General features: G+C 37.2%; 1 protein-coding gene and 1 long non-coding RNA gene across 2 annotated transcripts; both read right to left on the bottom strand.

Moving 5' to 3' along the window:
- Positions 1–1,921: 1,921 nt before the first annotated feature.
- Positions 1,922–4,352, bottom strand: LOC147315882 (uncharacterized). Its single transcript, XR_015124403.1, has 3 exons — positions 4,308–4,352; positions 3,948–3,991; positions 1,922–2,495 (listed from the first exon to the last, which is right to left on the bottom strand). It is a non-coding gene; the product is annotated as an uncharacterized LOC147315882 (long non-coding RNA).
- Positions 4,353–8,934: 4,582 nt separating this feature from the next.
- Positions 8,935–13,273, bottom strand: LOC147315881 (homeobox protein Hox-D9b-like). The gene is made up of 2 exons (XM_086258858.1): positions 12,476–13,273; positions 8,935–11,326 (listed from the first exon to the last, which is right to left on the bottom strand). Exons 1-2 carry the CDS (start codon positions 13,155–13,157, stop codon positions 11,082–11,084), a joined length of 927 nt encoding a protein of 308 aa, XP_086114984.1. The 5' UTR covers positions 13,158–13,273; the 3' UTR covers positions 8,935–11,081.
- Between the last annotated feature and the right edge of the window lie 13,001 nt (positions 13,274–26,274).

Raw genomic sequence — 26,274 nt, 5'->3', positions numbered from 1 at the left:
CCATAGTCATAACTTCATATCTGCGCCAAATATGAAAAACGAAACACACTTACTTGCTCTGTCCTGCTCTCGCGTTAAAACGCGATCGTTCGTTAGTGTAGTGTAAAATCCCGTTAGAGCGGATCGAAGCTGAGCGTGGAGACCGTCTCGGTTGTTTCTCTCAGCAATACAAAGCGCATTCTGTTGATTTCGGACAAATATCGGCTACCAATCCCATCTGGCCGCCTGTCGGCTATTCTCTCTGAGTTATATTTTGGGGCTTGTCAAAGCTCCGGCAATAAAACACACTTTATTACCGTCACGTGCTCAGCTTTTTTTTCTTGCAACTCCCACAAGGGTTCATAAATTATTAGGCCCTGCACCAGAACCACTTTATTCGATAATGGCGCCAAAGGAAAAAAAGGGGAGCTTTAATCTCTGGGGGTTGTGCTGTTGGAGATTTAAAAATTAACCGTTTTGTGGTCTTTTTTAAATATAAATATATATATATGCGTTTTCCTTCTCACTTAAATGTTCTTTGAATACGGGTTTCTCAATTTATTGAAGCTTCAAATCCTTTTTATCTTTCATTTCTAAAATATATTGATTTTTCCCCCATTTTCAATCTAACGCCTTTTTTTACCATTAAAATTTTCTTTTAACAGATACATTTTCGTGCATAAAATACTTTGTGTGCGTAAAATGGGGAGTCTGCATGCTGTCACTCCCATGAGACTCATGTGGTTTGCACTGCAGTGCTTTCCTCTAAAACAAGCAGAGACTGAACGCCTTTTGCATTTTCCGGATGTGTCTGGAATGCTGTTTGGAGCATTTGTTTCCTGCTTTGATTTCCGTAAATGGGGAGCAATAAAGCCATAAAAGTTGCTCTGTGAAAACAGACTGGACACCGGTATGCTTGCTTTAGCAGCTTTGCGGCTGCTGGGCACAAACAAGACATTTAACCAAATGTTACACAAGAATCTCTCTAATGAAGTAGCAATGCTTCAAAAACCTAATAACCGAACTTACTGCTACTAATAATAAGAAGGAAAAATATGAATAACAAAAACAATGGTAACAATTGAGCCTAATTCAAACACACAGGCTACTGGTGCGTACAAGCCAATAACACTTCAATAAAACGCATTTCATCGGTTCTTTTAAACATATCGTTATTCCTAGTATGGCAGATTTTATTGATTTTAGTTTTGGCTTATTCCTTCCTTGAAAAGATGATGCACAATACCCTCAAATATTCAACATTTGGCTAATTAATAATTATGAATCATATTAGGCCAAACTTTCACTGATCAACAGCGTTCGTGCGCGTTTTGTATAAATCTTTCCATCACTGAAGCTTTAGTGGTGCTTTTAAAACCACAAGCCACTTGACTCCCTGATTTATAGCACCTTGGTTTGGCGTCTTGCCTAATGACTCCCCCTAGCAGCTGTAACATAAAATCCCATCCAGACCAAACAAAATGATCCCGGGACACTAAGCGGGAGAAAATCCCCCTGCTCCAGGTGCATTCAATGTAAGTGGGAGAAAAGAACGTCATAACGGGGCTGGACCGTGAGGAGGATGAAGATGGTGTTGCTACCCCAGTCTGAACAGCGGCTGTTAAAAATCCATAGAGCTTCAATTTGTGCAGCTAGCTGAGGCCATTGTTTAAAAATGTCATCCTTGGGTCTCTAACGCCATCTAGTGGTCAAACGACACCGAATAGCGCCAGCTCACATGTATTCGAAGTCTGAAAAGTACATATATATATATATATATATATATATATATATATATATATATATATATATATATATATATATATTTTTTTTTTTTTTTTTTTTTTTTTTTAAATGTGCTACAAATTTGATAATGCTCTTGGGCTTTGTGTTACTGGCTTTTAAAAGCCGTTCCCTTTTCTGTCTTGAATGAAGTGGGATTAAACTGTCTCCTGTATTTTTCTATCTATGTGTTTGTTAGCACTGTGATAAAGGTGGATGGATATTTTGCAGTATCTGCAGTGTGCGCTGCAGTGTGCATTGCCAATTTCCTGGCAAATAGCACCCTCTGCTGGTTAATAATAACATTAGCACTCCAGGCCTAGCAGTTCCCCCAAATTGGTCTATGTTTTTGTCTAAGTTAAGAAAGTTAGATGACAGGATCAATAAGGCAATCACTGCTTGTAAATAAGTATTTGCATTCAGTGATAATGGCCAATTTAGCCGAACTGTGTGAATGCTGGGAAATAAGGACATTTTATAAAGAAACACATTGTTATTTAAATGCTCAAGCATGAGCTGAACTGTGCCGAACACCAAACGAGCCATGACAGAAGGACTATTAAAACAGAAATAAACAGCAGCCTGCATGATCAAGCCTGAAATTTGATAGTGTTTAAGCAACTTAAACCTCGATGTCTGCCGAGGAAAACTGTGAAATGAAGCCCCCTGGACAAACCTGCGGTCTGTTTTTGTCTTCAAAAACATCCAGTTGAAACTTGGGTTTTTGCACTGCACTGCAAAGAGAGAGAAACAGGCATGTTTTATACCTCACACACACAAACTCATCTCACACATCTTTGTCATTCTTTCTCAGGCTTTCTTTCTGTCTGTCACAGGCTTTAATTTAATGTCTGCCTCGTTCTCTGCGTCACTATCTCCTATTGTCTCTTTGTTTCTGTCTTATACGCATTGACCGCACACACACACACACACACACACACACACACACACACGCACACACGCACGCACGCACGCACGCACGCACGCACACACACACACACACACACACAGAGTCTTTGCCGCATTGCAGTAGGTTGTAAATACTCAGTGCCAGCTGAGCTTGAGTGAGCAGCACCAGTGAAATACTGTCTTTGTTTCTCTGTATCTCTCACACCCCGCCTGCTGCCCTTGTGGGGGGAAAAAAATGTAAAATTCAAAAGAGGGAGAAAACACTGTCTTTCTGTCTCTTTGTCTCTCTGACACTTGCCCTCATAAAAAGGGACATCAGCAAAAACAAAAACATGGGGGAAAGCATTCCTTCTGTATGATTCTGCCCATCTGATTAAGTACACTTACAGGGGAAAGAAGGAGAAATTGAATTTCTGACATAAAGACCTTGAAAAGTATCAGCACTGAGACAGATGGCAGAACAAGCACTAAAGATAACACGTAAGGAGATGATATTTTGTGATAATACTGCCAGATAATCCCCTGAGAATGAAAAAAAAAAAAGCTTTCTGGGGCTATTTTTGCAGTTTGCCTCACAAGAGCCACCAGGTGTCCTGTTAGTGTTGCACCCCAATGGTTCATGGAGCCATTTACAGATAAACATTGCATTGATGGCTGAAACAGACAAATATGTATGAATATTGGGCTAGCATATGCATGTGCACATTGTCATGTGATCTTAAATGTATGTTAAAGACTCAGAGGAATCAGGCCTTATCTCACCGTCATGTACATCATGTATATTTACAATTATATTATTGTTTTACAATATAAATTTTAAATGTATAGTATTTATATAGATTCAAATGATGCATTTTTCATATTTGATTTACGGTAATTAACCCAATTCAGTTATATGCAAATATGAAGGATGCTGCTTCTCTCTTTTTCCCTTATTTGTTTTTTTATTTTATTTTATTTTTTTTACAATAGTATTAATATTTGGTTTCATCATTTGGATAAAAAGAGTTAAAGAGGAGTCTGTTTCAGTCTGTTTCTTGTGTGTACAGACAGACCCTGAAGCATTAATACCATCATTACAAATTCAGTTATTTAGTAAGGGTGCACGGTTTTGCACACAGTGCACAAAGTTAAAAATTTCTGCAGCATAACATGAGAGCTTATTGAACCTTGGATATTAGTCGGCAGAAAAACACAACTACTGTGAGGACTCAATTACATTGCTGAATTACTTTCTGGATAGTTCTAGATAGTAAAGAATTAGTCAGAAGTAGTACCTGACATCATCAGTCTACTGGACTCCATTTTCTTCCACAGCATTCTGAAATAAGCAGGAAAAAAAAGGAGAAAAAGAAAGGATGATTAAATCAGTCAGAAATCAGCGCAAATAGCACGAGGCTTGTAAAAGGCCTACACATAATGAAAAGAGTCTAAAAATACGTCTCATTTTCAGCACTGCTTTCTTGACAGCCTGTTGGTTAGAAACTTGTCTTATATGTGTAAACAAGTAAAGTAAACCGTACATATGACGTCTTAACGTTCAAACGAAAAATGTAACGAGTTATTAAAAAAAAAAAAACAAGACCTTAGGGTGAGAACAGTAGAGAGACAAAAATAAAAAGTGAGAAATTGTTTACCGTCCATGGAGGCGCGCGGATGCCGAGAAACACTTCTGTGGTGTCGAGAGCGCGCGAGGCAAAGCTGTCGGCACACTGCACGCGCACACATGACAGTGAGCGGCCAATGGCGAACAGGGTCAGGTCGTAAAACGCTTTTACGACCTGTGAGTTGTGCAAAGAGAAAATTGGAATTTGTGGCAGCTGGGTGCAAAAGAGAGCCGCATTTCCAAACAAACAAACACGCGCAGGCAGGGCTCCAGATAAATCTAAGAAGCAGTTTTAAGAAGGTTTAATCATTATTTATTTAGACCACCATCATCCGATGACCACCTCTGATACTAGCTGTTATTTAACCCTTAAAAATATAAATGTTGTAAGAAAAAACAAGTCAGCTCCTTTAGGCTACATTACACTTACAGAACAAAACGGAAGGCCCCAGAACCTTCAAATATAGGCATCTTGTAACTAGAATTTTAGCTATGACGGCAACAACCTGTCTGGATACACAGTTTATAGTTATGTATTGATGTCGGGTTCGCCGCAACAGGAATATCAGTGTATTTTATTGGAAGATTGGAGTAATTAATAACTACCACAATTTCGGCCCACATGCAGCCCAAACGTCGTAATATTAATAATAATAATTTTGCCTTAATTAAATTTGTTGATTAAATCATTAAACTGGCTTTTTTTTTTTTTTTTACCCTTCTTCGGAGACGACTACACAAGTGTCTATATATTAGTATTACTGCCCTTCAAAATACTTTGAACTCTGGCTGGACTTCAACCTAATAAATAAAAATAGTTTTAATAGCAACTATAAACTTTTTTGGCGTCAGTTTACACGTGTGAAGACAGCTTAACTTCTCTACTGAAATATTCATATTCCTGGCTGATATCGAATAGCCCCAAAATATGAGTGGTGCATTAACTTTAAGTAATTGTAATAACAGAGCTGCTGAATGCATCACGTGTACTTTTTTATTTTTATTTTTTTGTTAAACAACACTAATTTTATTTTTTTTAACAAGACAAAACAAACAAAAGTAAAACACTAATTACATTCATGGGAGATCTCCAGACCTCCTTGTGTTGGTGAAAAGTACAATATTAATAGTGTAACATTAATATTTTAGGCTAATATTGATAGTATAATAGTAATATTATAGCCTACAACGCTTTGTTGCAGAACAGCTCTCATATTTACCCTGATTTTCTGGTTATTTCCTGAAATAAAATAAAGTACATTTTATTAAAAAGTCTATATTGGTATCTATAGCAAATTTAGGCTGGCCTTATAGGATGGATACATTTTATATTTGGTTAATGTAATAAATACTGAATTATTGCAGCCTAATTATTTATAAAGTTCAGCGACATCCTCTGTCTGTCCACAGAGAGCTTATAGCAAGGGATAGAAAACATCCCGTCACACTAATCTAGTCATAACGCTCTAGTACATTCATTTTTGGTATGTAATAGTTAGTATTTTACAGAATGAAGAAACATAGCTTGTGCAGTGCGTTTTATTTCTATTTTATTACACTGGAAGTCATCATGGCTAGCACCTGTATATTGTGTGTGTGTGTGTGTGTGTGTGTGTGTGTGCGCGCGCACCCCCCCCCCCCCCCCACACACACACACACACACTAATAAACTTAATAAATTCTGATTTTAGATTCCACAATTTCTCCTTTTTTATCTTAACCCTCACACATTCATCTCTTGATTCAGAATTCTGTACATGCGCCTTTATTTCAAATTTTATGTCTAAAACTGGTTGAAATGGTTTTAGACATAAGATGGACAAAGCTGAACACTGCCTGTTGGTAAGGAGTAATGTCGATATTTCTTTTCTAAATGTGTATTTTGTAGGCATTTTGTTTTCCCTCTCATTTTTTTTCTCCTGCTTTAAAATAAATAGCGTCAGATCATTTGGAGCACGTTTCAGTAAAAATAAACCTTTTTTTATTCTATGGACTTTAAGGCTTTGATCATAAACTGCAGGTCGAAAGGAGTTCAGAGGCTTCAATTATTGCTTCACCTTTTATTTTGAAGAGGAAACAGAGCGGAAGTAGCGTTACTATCCCTTTTGACTATTAAATAAGAAACATAACAGGATTAGAAGAGGATTAATTTATTTAATAGGGTGGATGAAATTGATTAGAAACTCGGATCACGGAGTAGCTGTTTGAATATTACTGAGCTGCTTTTTTCCTTCATTGTCTTCCTCCCAAATGAAATGTTCCATTATTATTATTATTATTATAAATTCTTCCAGAGGTCGAGAAAAGGTTATTGCCTGAACAGTTACAGCTTTTAACATGTCACCAGTTGAATACTACAGGTTGGACGTTTACAGCTAGTTTCCCAGACATGGATTAAGTTGTCTCAGACTAAAAGGAAATTTCAGTGACGATGTCCTCTGAAAAAAAGGTTCTGTGTCTAAGACTTAACTCATGTCAGGGAAACTACACGTTAATGTAGTAAAATGCTGTGGGGCAAGCATCTGAATGAGATTTTGCCTGTGAAGAAAGCTGACGTCAGAATCTGAGATTTGGACTCAGGTCCACAGTAATAAATATCACACCATAGAATTACTGCTCGAGTGCAAATAGCTCATGAAAGACAACACCTCCGCCCAGTGGACATAATGAGTAATTACACATGAAGAAGCAGCCCTGTTTTTTGATTTTTTTTTTTTTGTTTATGAGGAATTTAAATCAGCTCGTGTCTTGAAGTTACCTAATTCAAAAATGTTACTTTAACTTATCGAGACCACCTTGATTAATAAAACTTATTTTTTAAATTTATCTATGTTAGTATAAAACAGAATATTCATGTCAGGCCGCAGTAGGCTTACGTGCTTTACCGTCTATATTTTTTCTTCTTAACATAATAAATGCAAGTGCACATCACTTTTCTACATCAATTGTTTGCATGCAGCTCAGCTGGTGAGGCCCTGGACTCTGTTAATGGATCATTATGAATCTATTTTTACCATACTGAAGAAATGTGGTGGGGAGCATGCAGCACTTAGACAGTTGTAATGGTTTTAACGTTTCTACGTGAAATCCTATCATCCTAATACATCCGAATTTCTGCAGCACTTTAAATATTATTCTTTTGGAGGCTAATTACATGTAAATGCAGATGGAAGAGTTTCGTTTGTGATAGTTTTATTAAAAGTGCACATTAAATCAGAACTTTGGAGGCATTTACTTAAAAATGTTTTCAGGTTATTAGTATTATTATTATCTTTTTTTATATATGTTATCTACATTCAGTGCTATTTTCGGCTACAATAATTCTAATGCATTTGTCCGTGTGCTCTGAGTGAAGTTTTGAGATTTAAATGGTTATAATACTTTTTATTCTTGTCCATCAGCTATTAAAATGGATGCATATATTCGTTCTTTTGTCACTCGTCTGTGCTCCAATACAGGACCAAATTATTTTAGTCCATAGAAACCAATACCTGTGCCCAGTCAGCACAAAAGGCCTGAATGGTGTTTGCAACTCAGACGGCCATTTCTTAACTTTAAAAATAAGAAGAAGGTTCTGCTCTAGCTGAAAAAAATCAAACTACTGCTGATGTTAAAGCTTCCTGTTTTTACCAGTACCGCTACACCGAGGTTGTAGATAACCTAGCCTAAATTGAACGATTACTTCTGAAACAGGAAAAATACACCTCATCAAGACTCACATGCTTTTTGGCAAATCCGTTTTAATTCCCTCCATAATGAAATTTCCCGTGTTTTGTGCTCTCGCTGTCTGTAAAAGACGTGACTGGAGCTGTCTAGTCTCATCTGCAGACAATGACTTTAACATTTAGAAGGACAGTTGAGGCTCTAAGGCAGGAAAGGGTGTCCAATAAAACCATATAGTCACGATGACTGTCTGGGCGAAATTACTTTATGGCACCTCTCTCTGCGTGTCTCTCTGTCTTGAGTTGGGGCGGAAAGTCACGTTTATTCTCCAAATGCATGCTGTTGGTTTATGACCCTGCAGTAGGATGAGCCCTGAGAAGATTATATAGCCGCAATAAATGAAGGAAGCTACGAGGCGCTGCACTGACTTTGACAAAACAAGGAGGCAGAAATGTCTCTCCGTGGGCTGAAACTCCGAACACATACCTGAGAGCAGTGAAACACCTTGACGGTGGAATATAATCATAATGACAAACATAATAAATCGAGTTATTGGCCTATAATCCTGTTTAATGTCAACCATGAATTACTGCCTTTGTTTCCCCCCCTGTAGAATCAGCCGCAGGATAATAATATAGGATAATGCTGTATGTAAGCCTTTTTATTGGGTTGTATTGCGCTATTTAATAAACGACAGCGCAATTTTAACCTTTATGAGTTTTAGGCTACATTGATCAGGGGCTACAAAATATTTTTGCAGTAGTTCTATAGCAGGATATTTTTTATGTCTACAATGTTGCCATGTGATGCTATAAATATTATTAATATGCCTTTAATATCAAGTTAAAAACAAACAAAAAGAAAAAAAAACTGATTTGTGCGGACTAATCCGTGCGTAAACTAATCCGTGCGTAAAATTACCAAGTCGCCAAAAAGAAGGCGCAAATGAACACCGACGCTGTAATCCATCTTTTATTTTATTTAGAAAAATCACCATGAGCAGCATATTGAACTTATAACCTAAATGACAGGATGAAGGCCTTATTTTATCACACTTCGTCTCACAGCACAGCACAGGCCTGTCGCTGTAGGCTAACATAGCCTGTTGTTCTTCCTCTTCTCTCAAGGAGAATGTGGACAAAAACGAAAAGCACCAAAATACCTTTAAAATCCTCACAATGTTCCCGTTGCTGCGGATGTTATACCAACTTACATTGGAAAATGGAAATCGATTGTGCGTTGTTGTAAAACGTCTTAAGAGGACAGTAGCTGGTTACTGGGAGGAAACAGCGAAACAGAAAATCTAACAATCAAACTGCAGTCACACCATAGCTTAGCCATGACTGGTGTGTGTGTGTGTGTGTGTGTGTGTGTGTGTGTGTGTGTGTGTGTGTGTGTGTGTGTGTGTGTGTGTGTGTGTGTGTGTGTGTGTGTGTAGGCATGACCATATCTGCATTTCAAACCCACAGTAACAACAAATATACACAGCAACAATGACAACAACAGCAAGGACAACAATACCAACAAATATGCCCCTATAAGGCTACATGCAGAGTTTATAAAAACAAAACAAAGAAGCTTTATTCTGTCTTCTGGAGCAAATTCCTTAAAAGCTCCTTTCTGATTAATAAGGGAGACCAGGATTGGTTGTAACACAGAGAACTTCTCCACTAGGAGCAAAGTGAAACAAGTTTCTGTACAGACCTGTCAGGCACCTGAAATACAGCAAGAAGAAGAAGTGGTGTTTTGCTTCCTTTTTTATGTTGCTTATTGTAAATATATAAAATCTCGTAAATTTAGCAAATGCACTGTGGTTACAAGTGCATGACATGTAAAAGGTTGTGATTATACAAAACCTACATCAGTATTTTTAACTATTATGACCCACGCATTTGTGCAGAAACTTCAATGGAGGACCAGGAAAAGACAAGAGCGCCTTTTAAACCCAAACAAGAGGTGGTCCTATTTAAAATGCAGTAGACTCATTTTATTTACAGCCAATAAACCAAAGCCTCAAGTCACAGATAATGTGTTAGACAGAAAATATTCATCTTTAGTCGCTTATTAGCCAGTTAGACAAAGTACGGCTGACCCTGGTCTGAAAAAGCCACTGAAGTGGGACAGAAGTGAAAGTATCACATTTAAAACACATTATTACTTTAGCATGATCAATTCACCTTTTAAGTACTTGCGATTTTTAGATTTTTCACATGTGTAATCTTGGTGTTCTCGAAGATACATTTGGTTTTGGTTTGTTTTCTAAGGGTAATCGCATTGTTAAAAGAGCATAAAGAGAATAACTCCAGCCTTAGCGAATGTGTCTTTTATCTTTTGGTAGTGCCAACCCAACAGTATTAACATCTTTCACGTAAATATGTTAATACTTACATGCATCAGATACAGTCCACTAGCCTGAATCCTGTTTGCTCCCAAAAATATTTCATTTTAATCCCATACAAATATTCTGCAGCTATTTTTCAGGCTATAACAAACAGGTATTCAGCCATGAGATTACTCATGCGGTTTATCTTTGATAGTTTTCCCTTGTACTTCAGTCCGAGCTTGCACATTAAACATAGTTTTCATGAGGGCGATAGTTTTAGCCTTAAATCATAAAACACCATTCCCATTTTTTTTGTTGAGAGCACAGACAGTTTAAGTATTACGTCTGGAATGTTTCAAGCATTGCCATTTCTGAACATGAGAGATGTGCATCCATATTAAAAACAGATGTGTTTTAAAATGAGTAGTCTTTGATATGAGCTGGTATGTTTGTGATCGGGTTTATTGACCTCCCTGTAAATGTTAACACTTCATTATTTACAACTACCCCGGGTTTCAGATGAGCTGTTTTCTTTTTAAAACATGCAGATGGAAGAATTATGCGCCAAAGTACAGATTACCTAACTTTTTTTAAGACATTAATGTGTGTGTTACAGCACATCCCGGTCTCCCCTGCAGAGTTTATCACTGCAGTTTTCAAAAGCAGCAATGTTAGCTCTACAATCCTTTGCTTAGTCACAGCTGATCTTGCCAGTTCATGTTAGAGATGTTGGCCATCTCTGAGCACTGTGTTTCTTTTATCACCACCACCTCTTCACCTATCACAGGAAGAAAACAAAAGCCCCAGCCTCTAAATTCATCATTCATTCATACTCCTCCTCTCCCGAATCATCAACTTCTTCATCTTCATCCGTCTGTTTTGGAACCAGATTTTGACCTGTCTCTCTGTCAGATTTAAGAGTCCTGCCACCTCCAGGCGCCGATCTCTGGTCAGATACATGTTGTAGAGGAATTCCTTCTCCAGCTCCAGGGTCTGGTGTTTGGTGTAAGGACATCTCTTTTTCCGGGTCGATTTGGCATGGATCCAGCTAGCTGATGGATTTTCTGCAGGAAAAGAGACGAGAGTTGCATAGGTTTTTACTCACACCAAACACCATGTATATTTACTTTCCTCTGGTTTTAAGCATGTCTTTCTGTGTGTGTTGTGAGGAGTTCAAAGGCTGGCATAAGATTCAAAGAAAACATTTTGTGGAGCAAATTTTATGAGCCCACAGTTTTTGGCTCATTAGAAAAAGAAACACATCTACACCTTTTTTCACATACTCCTCCTGTAATTTATGACAAACCCGTAATTTAACATAATGTGACATAATTGAAAATGTGGCCACATTTGAGGTTTCTGTCCTTTTCGATTTGGAAGGACAGTGAGCTGCTATAAATACAGGAAAGTATACCCAATAAAGATGAGCCTAAATCTCAGTACGAGAGGAGACAGGGCTGAAAAACAACCACAGCCACACTCATGCTCATTTTTTCTGTTTTTTAATCAGCTGAGTAAGGATATTTTTTAAACATTTAATAGTTTGATAGTCATGTTCTCACAATGCTATTTTGCATTAAAAAAAATTAAAGCACTTAGGATTCTTACATCATTAAATTAACTTTAGATTAGCTAAAATCTCTCATTTTACAAAAAGTAGATATTTTAATGAAACCCAGATAATTGTTTTGTTTATCCCAAGATAAAATATATTAATGTATCTCTACTACTACTACTACTACTACTACTACTAATAATAATAATAATAATAATAATAATAATAAAGCTATGAGTCTGCACTCTGGAGTAAGGGTCCAATAATGTGTTTTAAATGGCATGGCATGCTTTTAGAGCATAGCATGACTATACTGACTATTTTAGGCAAAACTAGCTTGGAGTAGTATTTGCAAAAACGGGCTCGCTAACTCTCCTACTATCAGAAAAACCTTCATGTGCAAGTCAACCTGGGTTTTCATATAGCTATTGACAAATTGTTAAATAACAATATCACCTTAATTATTTTAATGGACAATAAGGTTTTATATTTTACAGTTTACAAGACATTTATAGGCCCATAAAAGTCACACTCCCCTCTCTAACACACACACACACACACACACACACACACACACACACACACACACACACACACCTGTGTATCGCCACTTCTTAAAGCTAATAAACATTCCTGAGTTTAGTGTATCTGTGTTTACCCGGGTCAAGCTGCTGCTGCTGCTGTGTTTTTCTGTCGTCGTCCTCTTTCTTTGGCTCAGGCTTCCTCCCCAGCTCCTCTACAGTCCCAAGCCGCTCCAGGACCACCTCCGCCGGACTGGCGAAGCTGGAATCTTCAGGACTGTCGTGTGACGGGGGTGAACTCTCGGGCTTAATTGTCTCATACCTCGGGCTCGGATTGGAGAGGTCACTCTGTGCTGGGAGACACGCGGGGAAAGTGGCCGAAACTTGCGACAGAGCGGTCTCCGAGGTGGGGCTCGCCCCTTCCCAGCAGCGTACAAACCTGCTGTCCGACGCGGATGCAAGGTGTTCGGCGTGTGTCTGAGTCTGCGGGCCGTAGTAGGGGTGGTGGCTCAGGAGGTGATGTGGATGAAAAAGGCCGGGGATGGACGCACCGGGGGCGGATTGCCGCTGCGGAGAAGAAGACGTAGAAGAAGTGGAAGTGTTTGTCCAAGGAGAAAAGCCATTTAAACTCGACTGTTTGTTGGAAAAATGAGAGAAATCCGGGATGTGTGAGCCGGGGGTCCCCTCCTCCTCCTCTGCTCCCCGGCCTGGCTTTGCGCAGCCAGCCGTCGAACCCTGCAAGCCTCCCGGGATGAAATGTGCACCGTAAGGCTCCTCGGTCTGGAGACCCATCATGGAATAATAATTCGTTAGCGACATGTTTATTTTATTATTTCAATAAAAAGACACTTAAATGCGACTGTAAAACGTTAGATGGGCTGGTATAGTGGCTTACATCCTCCCCTAAAATGGTAGTAATTTTTTCCTGCCCTTACTTTCTCCTCGGCTGCCCATTGGTTACTCTGCGGATCACATGGTTAGACTGTATTTAGCCAGTATAGAAGATAAATCAATTCATTCTTTTGTTTTCAGAAATGTGATAGCACGCCTACTGCGGATGGACCTGAATGTAACATATATATATATATATATATATATTAAAAAACAAAAAAACAAAAAAACTTGGACTCTTTTTAGAGGCTGAATAAAAAGTAGCATTGGGCCGTTCGTATGCCCGTTTGAAGAGAGCGTAGGTGCTTCTGCCTTTTGCACTTATTTAATGCAAAAATATGACTTACACTTTATTAGTAATTATGTCATCACAGCCTCAGATTGTCACAGGACTGATTAAAACGGGAGGGGATGGGCTTCGGCTTTCCTTTGTGTGAATCGTGACTCATTTCGAGCTTAGAGTGATTCTCCCTTGAAGTTCATGTTGAATTGCGTGCAGCTTTATTTTGCTGGAACTATTACCCAAGATCAGAAATTGATTTGTATCAGTTCACAAGTTCTGTGCTCAAATTAGTTACTTTTTTCTAATTTTAAAGTGTCGAGTGTTTTGTTGTTGCTGTGCTTTTGTTGTTCTCTTACTAAATAAACCAAATCTAAGAAGATCATTTGATTTATCCGTCATTTTAAGCAGTGGAAGGAAAACAGTGTCATAATCTATATATATAGCAGTGCTTGTGCATAAAAGTGAAATTCCAAGTGCTTTTCTTTGTGGCTCTTATATGCTAGGTTAGGCCAGGAACGGTAAACAGTAAGGATTCATTTTGGCCCACTGACTTTTGAGTTCGGAAAAAGTGTGAAAAGCGTGAAAACTGCAAGAACATTTTTAATATATTGCACTGCTATTTCCAGGGTAATACTGGTGGCGTTACACAGGAGTGAAAATAGATGGAAATTTAAAATTATCTCTAGATTTAGTCAAGTTGTTGGAATAATAAATAATAATAGTAAATAATACTGTTGGTTAAATACAAAAACTGTACACGTAAAGGTTTGTGTCTTTATAAATCCACAGTGATCAGCAAATGTTATTGTGCATCTAATGACTGCAGGCTCAAGGAATATAAGTAAAAGTTCCTATTGTCTGACAGATTTTGTGGGGGAGGGGTTGTGGTATCTTAATTGTTTCAGCTTTTCAAAAATCATAAGAGCCACGTGAATGTTTTCATCGTGATATTTTAGTTTTATTCATTAATTTTTAAATAAAAACTGTTTTGTAAAGGTTTTACTTTCTCGCCCTACTTCAGATCTAACTGCTCTTTATGTGGCCCATTCGCTAAAATGAGTTTGACACCCTTGGGCTACACCTTGATCGTGCACAGCTAGCGCCATCTTCTGGCTGAATGAGACAAATCTGATTGAAAGCACTGCAAGGACTCCAAACTTTGCAATTAAAGAAGGTCCAAAGGCTTTCAGTAAATTAATTAATTACTACAGCTAATAATATTCAGATAAAATGAGATTATATGCTTGGAATATAACGTCTTGAAAATAAATAGACACTTTGAGAGTCACTTCCAGCAGGATGAAGAGAGGTATGTGAGCAAAACAGTCCTCTATGTTATACAAAATATCCCAGCAATCATTTATAAATCACTGCAGAAGTGATTTTAAGATCTGAAAATCTTGTTTCTTAAGTGGTTTTATGAAAATACTGACATGGAGAAACACATGAATCAGAATTTATGATTTAATGACTTCAAACCTCATTCGGACCAGAGAGATTTCTCAATGCCTGAATGAAATTCAGGGTATCTTACTCTAGATGGCAGTGTTTTAACGGCTCCTCTGCTAATGGGCGGGGGTGGGGTGGGGGGGTCTGAGGATGCTGTAAAAGAATGGAGAGTGTTTGCTGTGTAAAAATTAAAAGTCACTCAAGCTGCTCTTTAAATTTATATGACAGATTGTAAGATATGATGGTACAATGTTGGCACCATTTCCCACGATGCATTTCCCTAAACTGATGCCAAGACGTTTTAGAGATGAGTATTAAGAAAAACAATTAGTGAAGTGTTGTTATTACTATCAGGCCATATTTTACATGATTACTGCCCTGGTTTGTCATTCATCATCTTTTTATTTACTTGTGTTCCCCGTATTGGTAACACTTTGCTTGTGCTTCTGCAAACAACTATATGTTGTGTCTTATAAACATTATAATGGACACTAAATGCAAAATACCTCATTCAAGTGTCCCTGTTAGTAGATTCGGAGTAATTGCTAATGTATTTCTACACAGACTCTTTTTATTATCATGGTTTTAATTCTTTGAATAAAACAGAATTGTACATTTTAGTCAGTGTTAGAATATTACTATATTAAAAATAATTTGACACGGGACAACTACAACTAAAAGATGAGCCTGGTACCAAAATGTATCTTCATATGATCTTTCATATGCTATAACTTGTTTCACCAGCCATATATCTCAAATGCATCTTTTCAAGTTTCCTCCATCAGATAAAACATCCTAGGCACCAATACCTATTTCTATATCTTGCTCATAGACATAAAATTTTTTATTTTTCCTGTTGGAGCTATGATATATTCCATGATAACGATGCTCAAAATTGCTTAAAAACATAAAAAATGAAATTTTGGCTTTTGATTCGGACACTTGGTGAGTAGGTTAAACTGACTTGTTTAAAGGTAATATACTGCATGGGTTGATTAAATACGCACCAACTTCATTCCACATTGTAAAAAAATTGAAATGTTGATTTTGAAGGTTTCCAGTTGGAACTTTTTTCAGAATTGTTTGATTATTTCTTTAATGAAATGACTGACTATTAAAGCCCCTGCAAGTCTACTTCTACACTCCTTTAATTTTCAATATTATGTAACTAAAAGTTTGCAACAACTACTAGTACGACAGCATCAAGTTCTTGCAAAGGTAAAACACCCCAAAAATAGTTTTATTGGGGGTAGCTAGCTTTGATGTCTTTATTTCCAGCCAGAAACACAATCTCTCCTTTGTCTTTCTTTAGACATCACTCACAAATACACACCCGTTTGCAGTCCCACTCACACACAGATGAGGTGAATGTTTGAGACAAACAAAGCGAGAGGCAGCAGACTGTCTGTATTGCCCCAATAAAAGTCACGAGTTGAGGAAATGGTGGTTTGTGGCCGTGTGGTTTGTTGGGATTTGTTTGCGGTTCAAGGTTCATTAGCAGCCTTGGACTCACTGGGTGTTTCTGCTGTCTGGTCCCATGTTGTTCAGACTCAGCACACCAAGGTGTAAAAGAACAAAGAACAGAAGTCTGAGAAGTTCTTCTTTCCAGATTTTCTTTAATGCAGTACTTCTTCTCTTTGCTGTCGAATGTTAAATAGTATAGTATATAGTATAGTATTTTAGATTGCCTTACATTTCAGTTACAACAGGCGTTTTTAAAATTCAATTAAATCCATTGTCCAGTATGGTTGTCGAGCTCCTTTTTCTGAGTACCCAGGGTTTTTTCAGAGCTTGGTAGAACATCATCCTCTTCTATTACTCCTTAGCCATAGAATAACCTTCAGGAAATACTAACACTAAATAATTTTGGTTTCTCTGGAGTTCAAATCTCAAACTTCTGTGACTGAACAATGACATTTGCATTCCTAAGTTAGATGTTGTGTTACTTGCCTTGATGTTATTTATTTCTGTTCACTGCTTTTGTTATACACTGAGAAATTCAATTTTTAATGAAGTAATTTTCTGTAATATCTTTAACCAGTGATTCTTTTAATTTTAACATTTACAGAATATTTAAATATACTTAAAACTGTTTTACACATTTTGTAACCTTGTAATATTGTTCATCCTTGGTCAGGTTTCCCATAAACAACAGATGTTGGAAACTTTAAAGCTATAAAATTAAGTCATTAAACTGTCACAAATCAACATCTAGGTTGTCACAACTCCCACTAAACCCATTTCAAAAGAAACAAGTCTGTGTTACTATAAACAGTCCTGTCACAAGGGTATTTAATATTATTTCATTACTTTTTACATTTAAGAATATATATGCGACATTAAACGAGACAAAAAAGAGGAATTAGACATTAGACAATGTGTCAGTGGTAATGATAATCTTTTTAATGTTTGATCAACAACAGTTTCCTCATAGTCCTCATATTCATCATCCTTAAACGAGTACATAAAGGAAATCCAGGAATATAACTGCACTTCTGTTGATTTTGCTGATTAGAGGAGAAATAGCAAAGAGGCAAACATCAAACGTTATGCAAAGATGATTGTTTAGACTCATATTCATTTGGTTTTATATTCAGCTTCAGTATACTGAGGTACTGACTACTAAACTGAAGTTATTAGCATTAAGCAGGACATTTTTTATGAATGCATACACATTAACGTCATGATAAACACCAACTTAAAGAAAATAACATCAAAATCCAATATACATATTTTTTAAAAGATATTAACAGAAAACTCAAAACATATATTTTGTTTTGTTTGTTTCAAATGAAAATGGTAAATGGCCTGCATTTGTATAGCGCTTTTCTAGTCCATAGGACCCCAATGCGCTTTACACTACATTCAGTCATTCACACACTGGTGATGGCAAGCTACATTGTAGCCACAGCTGCCCTGGGGCGCACTGACAGAGGCGAGGCTGCCGGACACCGGCGCCACCCTCTGACCACCACCAGTAGGCAAACATGGGGTTAGTATCTTGCCCAAGGATATTTGGCATGCAGCCAGGATGCAGCCTGGGATCGAACCACCGACCTTCTGATTAGTGGCTGACCTGCTCTGCCACCTGAGCTACAGCCACCCCTATGGATAAAACTTCATGCTTGCTCACATGGCCTTGTGTTCAAAGGACATGGCCTGAGGCAGAGAGAGCATTAATGGCTTTGCAGTGAAACCACATGACTTGAAGCTGGAGTTAAGAGAAGCATTCCAAAAGGTTTTCTCAATGGCAAACATAATAAAATCTGTGTTGGTACAAGAGAAAAACACCATGAGCTCTGGGTCTTCCTTTAGCTGGGTTTGTGTATTACCCTCTTATATGTCTCTTACCACCTGCTCATAGGTGTCCAAAGGTTGCAGATGATTGTCTTTTAGTTCTTCTTCCTCACCAGTTCAGAACAGGTAGTCACAGTCTCCTGATTCTTCTCTTCATTCTGCTGTTCTTTAACCAGATTTTCACCTGAAAACAAAAAGATAGCACACTGTTTCCTTGTTTTAAAATGATGTTTTCTTCACAATGTACTGAAATAGAATTAATTTAAAAACATGAGCATACTGAGACATATTTCAATATGTCACCATTCCACACACACACACATCTAACAAAGATTCCCTATTTTATCTGCACAATTTTCATTGCTTTTGTCCTTTTAATTCCTGGAATATCAATACATTTCAAATATATATATATTGATTTGGCTAATTTCAACTCTGGATATATTGGTTATCATTAGTTTCTCATTGTGAAGACTACACAATATTCCCTGCAGCTGAACGTTTAATAGTAACAGGACAGCCCATTATTGGTAATCATGAAGTCACATAGCTTTTTGCACTTTGCAAAGTTGGTAATTACAAGATCAACAATTAGAATAGGTGTCTTTTTGTTTTCATTTAGTACATTAACTGATTAATCATCATATTGGATAATATTCCATTGTATTTGAGATATACTGATATGAGTCTTAATAACATCCAGATCGGATGGTTAATAAAGGTCAGTCTTTTAGCAGGTACTCCGCAGATTTAAAATCTATCTTTAAAAGATAAAAACAGTAAAAAAAAATATTATACGTTTATAGTGACGTAGCGCTTTACTCGTGTGCGTCACGTATAGTTGTGTTTTGTTTGTATCTAACAGAATCCTGAACACATATTAAAAGTAAAAAATTCCAAGTTAAATTTCACAAGTTGAACAAAACCTCATGGGTGGAGAGCGTTCATCATCACGCCACTCTTAACACAAATCTTTGCCAAGATGTGTAATCACATGCAGCTGCACAGCATATACGAGTCCTTCAGCCAGAACAGTGTACAGAAAAGACTTCACAATAACGAAGCAATACACATCATATAGTACTCGAGTAGTTGCAGTCCAGTAAGCTGCTGACAAAGATGGAATATTTGCGCCTAAAGTCATTGTTGGAATTTATTTTAATTTTGCAATGAAAATTGGGAAAAGCGAAGAGTAGAAATGCCATTCAATTGCATTGAAATAAACTATCAAATCCAGTCATGTGACCGCTAATCTAGAAACCCTTGTCTGATGTGGAGATCGTTTTATACATTCTCGTACTATAATTACGCCGTGACTTCAACTTACTCAACTTCAACTGCCGTTTACACTGTGGCCTACTCTCCGGTGCAGTCTCCCGGCCCTCTGATATGGCTCTGACTGCACCGGCCTCCTCTCGTATCTCCAATGCAGTGACAACTCCTGCACTCGGGCTGTTTCATTTCTTTCTCGTGTTGGTTCCCAGGTGTAAATTCCCTTCTAGGAATCAGTCCTCGATGTGCCTACATCCGTCTGATCGAAACCATCTTCTGTTGGATTAGCGAGGAAAAATTTCGGAACATCATGTGTCCTTTGGAGAAATCCTTGGATCTAACGCCTTTGCTTAAAAATGGGTTTAACGCGGGCACTGTAAACCAAGATACTCGTGATAAGCAGCTTCCCCGGCAGCTTGAAGAGAGGGTGGGAACAGATCCTCCTCCTAAAGGGTCAGTTTGGGCCACATACAGCCCAATTTGATGTAGAGTGAGCTGGACCAGTAAATGCTTAATACTGTACTGGAGACAATACACTTGTTTTGCACTAAAAAGTTGAACAAAGAGGTCCAAAGAAAGACATTCCTTACCGCACTCCCTTGAAAAAAATCATGTCACGGAGCACTTAAATTAAATTAACCTTCTTGTTTAATGTGTAAAGCATTTACTGAGACATCTTTTAAAAAGTTAGGGTGATTTTAAAAATATAACTTTGCAGATTCACATTCTCCGTTTGTTTTGTTATAATTTATGTAATTTACAGATTGTAATGGCTCTACAGAGACACAAATCCTTCACACATAGTTTTTGTAAGCAAAAACAATATTATTTTACCTCTTTATGAGCAAAAATATAGAAATAGAAGGCATAATTTTGGAAATTCATCTATTAGGCCAAAATGGACAAATGGCGCCTGCTCCCAGTGTTTGACACCTTTGCAGTTGCTTCTTACACAGGAGTTACAATTAAAATGAACTTGTAGTTTGAGTCTCTCTAGGATGTTAAAACACCTTCAAAGATAAAACTATGAAATAAAACAGAATAAAAAGATCGTGTTCGCATGTGCTCATTACCCTCAAGACAACAGTCAATGGCCCTCAGAAAGGAAAAGCTAGCATTTGACCTTGAGTCTCTTTAAACTTGGTCTTCTGAGTATAATTAAGTAATCCTACAGGATGGGCTGGATGTTTTTACACTGAAGCCACATCAAATAAGGCCTAATAAACACCGTGTAAGTGAATGTCATAAGAAAAATAAGGAATTCTAAACTTTTAATTCCACACCTGATGTCCAAAACAAATTTGGATTTTCCATGGAAAAGAACGAAATAACAAATCTTACTAACACAGATGAGAATATATAGTGGAAGAAAAAAAACTGACTGTAGGTCTTTGATCTACCTGCAATAAGTTCCAGCCCTCTTTTGGACCCTAAAAGAACAATCAAGAATGGTTTATTAGATCGTTTTTAATGGATGAAAAAATTATCAATTACCAATAATCAGTGGTAGTAATAATATTAGCAGTAGGAGCAGTCTCATAGTATAGTCACACAGTGGAAGTAGCAACTTATGAAATATGCTTTTTTTTCCAACTGATGGATGTCTTTTTAAATAGTGAGGAGTAATTTCAACCCATTCTGCTACTATATTTTAAAAACAGTATGAGGTGACAAGTTATTGTCTAATAAATATACAGAATGTGTCTAATCACTTTCATTGAGCATTCACTTATTATGAGAACATCTCACTATGTGCCTTCAGTGAAAACATGACCAGATTTTTCTTTTTAATGGTCTCACTGTAGTAACTTAAAATGTATCCAATTTTAACATTTAGATTAGCCGACAGGCATTGATTAGAAAAGCCTTGTTTAAGGAAAGTGACAATAATGCATGGTTCACATCTTCAAAATACTTTACATTGTGAGCATTTGTGTTGCTTTCACATGATAAAAGTATAGCAAATATCCCTTATATTTCCTGAATACTTTCCTAACTAAAGCATACACTGTCAAAAAATTTAGATCTGTAAGTCATTTTGCAAAAGCATACATATTCATATCAAAATAAGCAACTTATGATGCCCCCACTTCATTGCCTCAAACAATATTGAAATTCACAAGGACAAAAGCTGGTCCTTCTGTAGAAGCATGGGAAAATCCCTGGACTAAACAACAGCCAAATCATGAAAGTATCGCACAAACAAATCCACCACCACTCTCTTGTTTCTAACCTTGGCCTGCTGCCTTAATCAGCTGAGGTTCAATACATCTGCAGCTGTTGTAGGAGAAGACAGAAGGCATTATAGGCAGCAAGTGAGGAAACTGCACCAGAGGTGTGGTTTACTGATTGGCTGATCTTTTTGTGAAAGCTGTTCTTCAAAAGGATCTGTAGCCTCTTATATGAGGCATAAATCTCGACTAGCTTTGCAATGCAATAGTACAGTCCCGAGAAATAGCTATATTATAAATATAAGATGTGTAAATGTAGTTACCATTATGTTGACAGGCCTGCTTTGAAAAAACTATTCTGATCAGTTTTGGATGGTTTGTGATTATGATGTGTACAGATCAGTTACTTAGCTGGTGAATTGACCAGGTTCAGTGGTAACCAAACTAAATTTTCATGAAGTACTTTTGTGCAAAACAAATGTAGAGCAAGCTGATGCAAGTCTTTAAATGAGGCAAAACATCCTTGATGGCAGAAATCACAAAGGACTGGTGTATTTTAATTAATGTATCAAATAAATATATCCAGTGAAAATGATGCCCACTGCTCACCATTTAACCATATGGAACACAATATGCTTTGAGATTTTTTACTTTGTACAATGTGTGTATATTAAACGGTAGTTACTGTAGCCCCTGTGGACGTCTAGGACACACGTGATAATGTCTGGCATGCAGAATAGGCTTCTATAACACCTTCTCATCGCAGAGTGCCAAATACCGATGTTCGTTCTAAACGGCAGCTTACAGTGGTCATAGTCGTTACCTTTGGTAGTGCGTATGTTTTAGTAAAATTAATATAAGGCTGTGTATTTTTAGTAATCTTGTTCGAAAAATGTAGTTACTCTAAACTGCGGTAAGAAAAAAAAATAGAAAAAATAATGTTAGGGTGTGAAACGGCAGTTGTAAAAGCAAAAAAACAAACAAAAAAACAAACAAAAAACCCCCCACAGATAATGAATGAAACTTATAGTGCACTAAAAGCATGTGTTGTTTGTCCTCCATCGATTAACTAACCAGATTTTCATTTACAGGAAATCCACCCACGCCAGGAAAATAATATCTTGTAAATTCTGTATCTCCTAAATATCCGCAAATGTATTATTATTAGTAGTAGTAGTAGCAGTAGTATTGTGAAATTTCGCGCAATTAATATGTTGTAATATGTGTATAAGTGTTTAGGACAGTGTGTTTAGGACAGTGTATTTAATATTTTGTGTTTTGATATATTGCGACACAAAGCACTGAACATTTTGGCCTCGCACCTCATTCAGTGAAACAGATGCCCAAAACTAAACCAATAAATAAATAAACATAGGCTATATTAAAATAAAATAAAAATGATGCGGGTAGATACATTATTAAGGCAGGTTAGTGAGGGTCAAACAGTCGAAACACTAAATGTAAATAAAACCAGAAAAAGTATAAGAGGCGAAATTATTAACATGTTGCCTAATGCCCTAATCAGTAAAGTATGAAATCCTACAGTTAGAAAGGTAGGCGGAGTGGCGTCATCCAGAACAAATATACGGGCTCTGCGTTGGACATTGTCCATAAAGCAGGTCTTTATTTTTTTAATTACACACACTGACTACGGAGTCCAAAGAACGATCTATCCCCACCACACTCACTTCGAAATATTCGTCTTCTTCTTGTCACGTTTCGCTAATTGAGTGCAAAGTGCAGGGGGCCCCTCATCCCTGACGTGCACCCGAATCAACGTCGCCTGTTCAAAGTCGATTGTAGCGCAGCTTTTAATGCAAATAAGGACTTTAAATGAATGAAGTTGGAGAGGAAGCTGCAAATATCGTGGAAATCATAAAAGATCTGATAACAACATTTAAAAAATTTCTCGTTTTTTAAATTGTTTTTGTGGAGTTATACTTTTTTGTTACATTGTTTCTGTATTTTTAGATACGTATGCAGAATCTGACGTTATCAACAATTACCCAGGCGATGAAATCCCTGTTAAAAAAGCTGTTTCACACATTTTTTTCCAATTCTCTTTAACATAAAAACATCTCTTCTCTACTTTCATCTAAATAGAGGAAAGAAAGATTAGTCTAATTAAAAACTCAATTAAATGCGCGTTTTATTGTACTTTGTCTAAAATTGTCAAACACCAGTGATTATTGTTTAGTGACATCCAGCTGTCCCGCGTAAATTAGCGTGTGTGTACTCTATGCAAGTAGAGCACTGGAGAGTTGGAAAAGTCCCTGTTGCTCATTTTCATTCAGTGTTTAATTTATTACAGGTTAATGAAACGGAAATAACATCAGCATCAGGATTACTCATCAGCTATATATACAGCATAGGCCTATCTTTGTGTGTGTGTGTGTGTGTGTGTGTGTGTGTGTGTGTGTGTGTGTGTGTGTGTGTGTGTGTGTGTGTGATTTTTGTGTGTGTGTGTGTGTGTGTGTGTGTGTGTGTGTGTAGGAGTGATTGTGTGTGAGAGAGAAAAGAGGCAGAATTTTATTAGGCCCATAACTCTTAAGACTCCAGAGGAAGCTGGAAGCATAAAAGTTGAAGGCCAAATCTCTGCATACTGCAGCCAAATCTGAAACAGCTCGGCTGAGAGCTGAGAAATAAATATTGGTGAGATATCACAACTTCACATTTCCTGCGATGGGATAACAGTGAGACACCACGGGAACTTGTGATTAAGATGCTGAGCTGGAACCCAAATGGTTTTTTCTTTTTCCTTTCTTTCTTTCAAGCCACTTTCATGTACTAAAGGTTTATATCAAAAAGAAGGAAAAAAACATAATTTAGACCTATAATGGAGGCTAAATGTACACATATGCGATTTGTTCAGTTGTTTAGTTTAACACCTAGGCATATACATATTCTCAGTCCTACTGGTGGGTTTAAAGTCCACATCATACAGTAAAACTGCGACATCTAATGGCAAGAGTTGGAATTACAATTTAAAGTTAGCCTGCAGCTTTGTCGGCCTTCAGGGTACAGATGTTGACAACAAACTGGGGAACTACAAGAAAAAGGCTTGACTGGCACTGAGTTGAATGTTTTCATCTGTAGTGTTGTTATGGAAGAAAGTAATGTCTTATTACACAGCTGAAATAACTGTTCAGTTTTATGCTTTTGGAAACATGGCATGATGCAAGAATTTCAATAGAAAATACTCTCCAGTGCTTTAGTATTATTATTATTTAGCTTAGATGGTTCTCCTAATTTGACAAAGACGAGAGAAAAGGCTATTAAAGCTGTAGCTGTTACTTAAAAATTGAGACAAAGCACCATATACAACTCCAGTTTTTTTCTGATGTTCTTGGTTACACTACTAAATTGACCTCCAAGTTACAGCAGTGAAGATGCCCCAAGGGGCCCATGTATATGTCATCCTCTCATAAGCAGCCAGCTGAGCCACTGTTTTAGCCCATTCATCCTATTTCTCCAGCGAGTAGTATCCGTAAAAGCCCAAACAATCCATCTTCTTTCAAAGAAGAAATCAAAGTCCAAAAGAAAAAAAAGAGCGAGCTTTGTAGAAATCTGAAACCTCTTTTTGAAGACTCCAAACATAATCTTTCAGGTACCATTAGACCAACATCTGAGTGTGTACAATACATTCCCCTGGTTCTGGTTCCCATTATAAAATTGTGTAGTCCATCTCCTTATATTATGATTATTACCTCTCAAAATAATTTACACATATGCATATATTTGTATTGTACTATATGTTGATGATACCCACATAAAGGCAACCTGCAGATATTTGTGCTGATCCTATAAGTCCTCTGGTTTTTCCGCTGAGTTATCAGTTAGTTAACAGAGCAGACTTCTAAAGCGAGAATGGTTCCTTTGATTCACATTGATTTATTTATTTATTCACCTATTCATTCATTTGTTTTGCAGTAGCATCAAATTCATTAATAGATATGTATGTTTTTCTCTGACAAATCAAATTATATGTTAACCTTTAAATGCACAAGTGGGTCAGAAAAAACCCCGCAGCCTTACCATATAGTTGTATATGTCAGAAAGAAAGCTGCTGTACATCTGAGCGCAATGTATCACAACAAAATGGTGGATGAAAATACCAGAAAGGAGAAAAAACACAATTAATCACATTCTACAACAAGACCAAAGGAGGTGTAGATACTATGGACCAGATGGCTGGAAGCTACACCTGCATGTATGGAAATGGTCTGGAAGGAAAGCCAGTATTAAGTGAAAAGCAATAGATGCTACTTTGAAACACTAGCAGCGCAGAAAACTATCAAGAAAGTGTTCACATCCATGACTTCATGAAAGTACACCAGCATATCCTATACAAGCCATATACATGTTAAACTTGTGTTTTTAATGTAATTTTCAATTATTGTGGACCAATCTGCCTTTCTTGTTTTCATTAGTCCTGTTTTTTTTAATTTTTTTAAAGATTGTTTAATAACGTTAGATAAAAAAATAAATTTCACAAAATGAAACGAAAAAGACTACACCGCACAGGACTCTGGGAAATGGGTCAGCCCAGCCACGTCACATACGTTCCGTTACG

This window comes from Aulonocara sp. 'chitande type north' Nkhata Bay, linkage group LG13 (genome assembly GCF_057382095.1).
Source record: "Aulonocara sp. 'chitande type north' Nkhata Bay isolate Kocher_YH1m ecotype deep benthic linkage group LG13, A_spYH_male_GT1.1, whole genome shotgun sequence".
NCBI lineage: Eukaryota > Metazoa > Chordata > Actinopteri > Cichliformes > Cichlidae > Aulonocara > Aulonocara sp. 'chitande type north' Nkhata Bay.
Note: the sequence above shows the minus strand (reverse complement) of the source record. Positions and strands in the feature narration are given on the sequence as shown.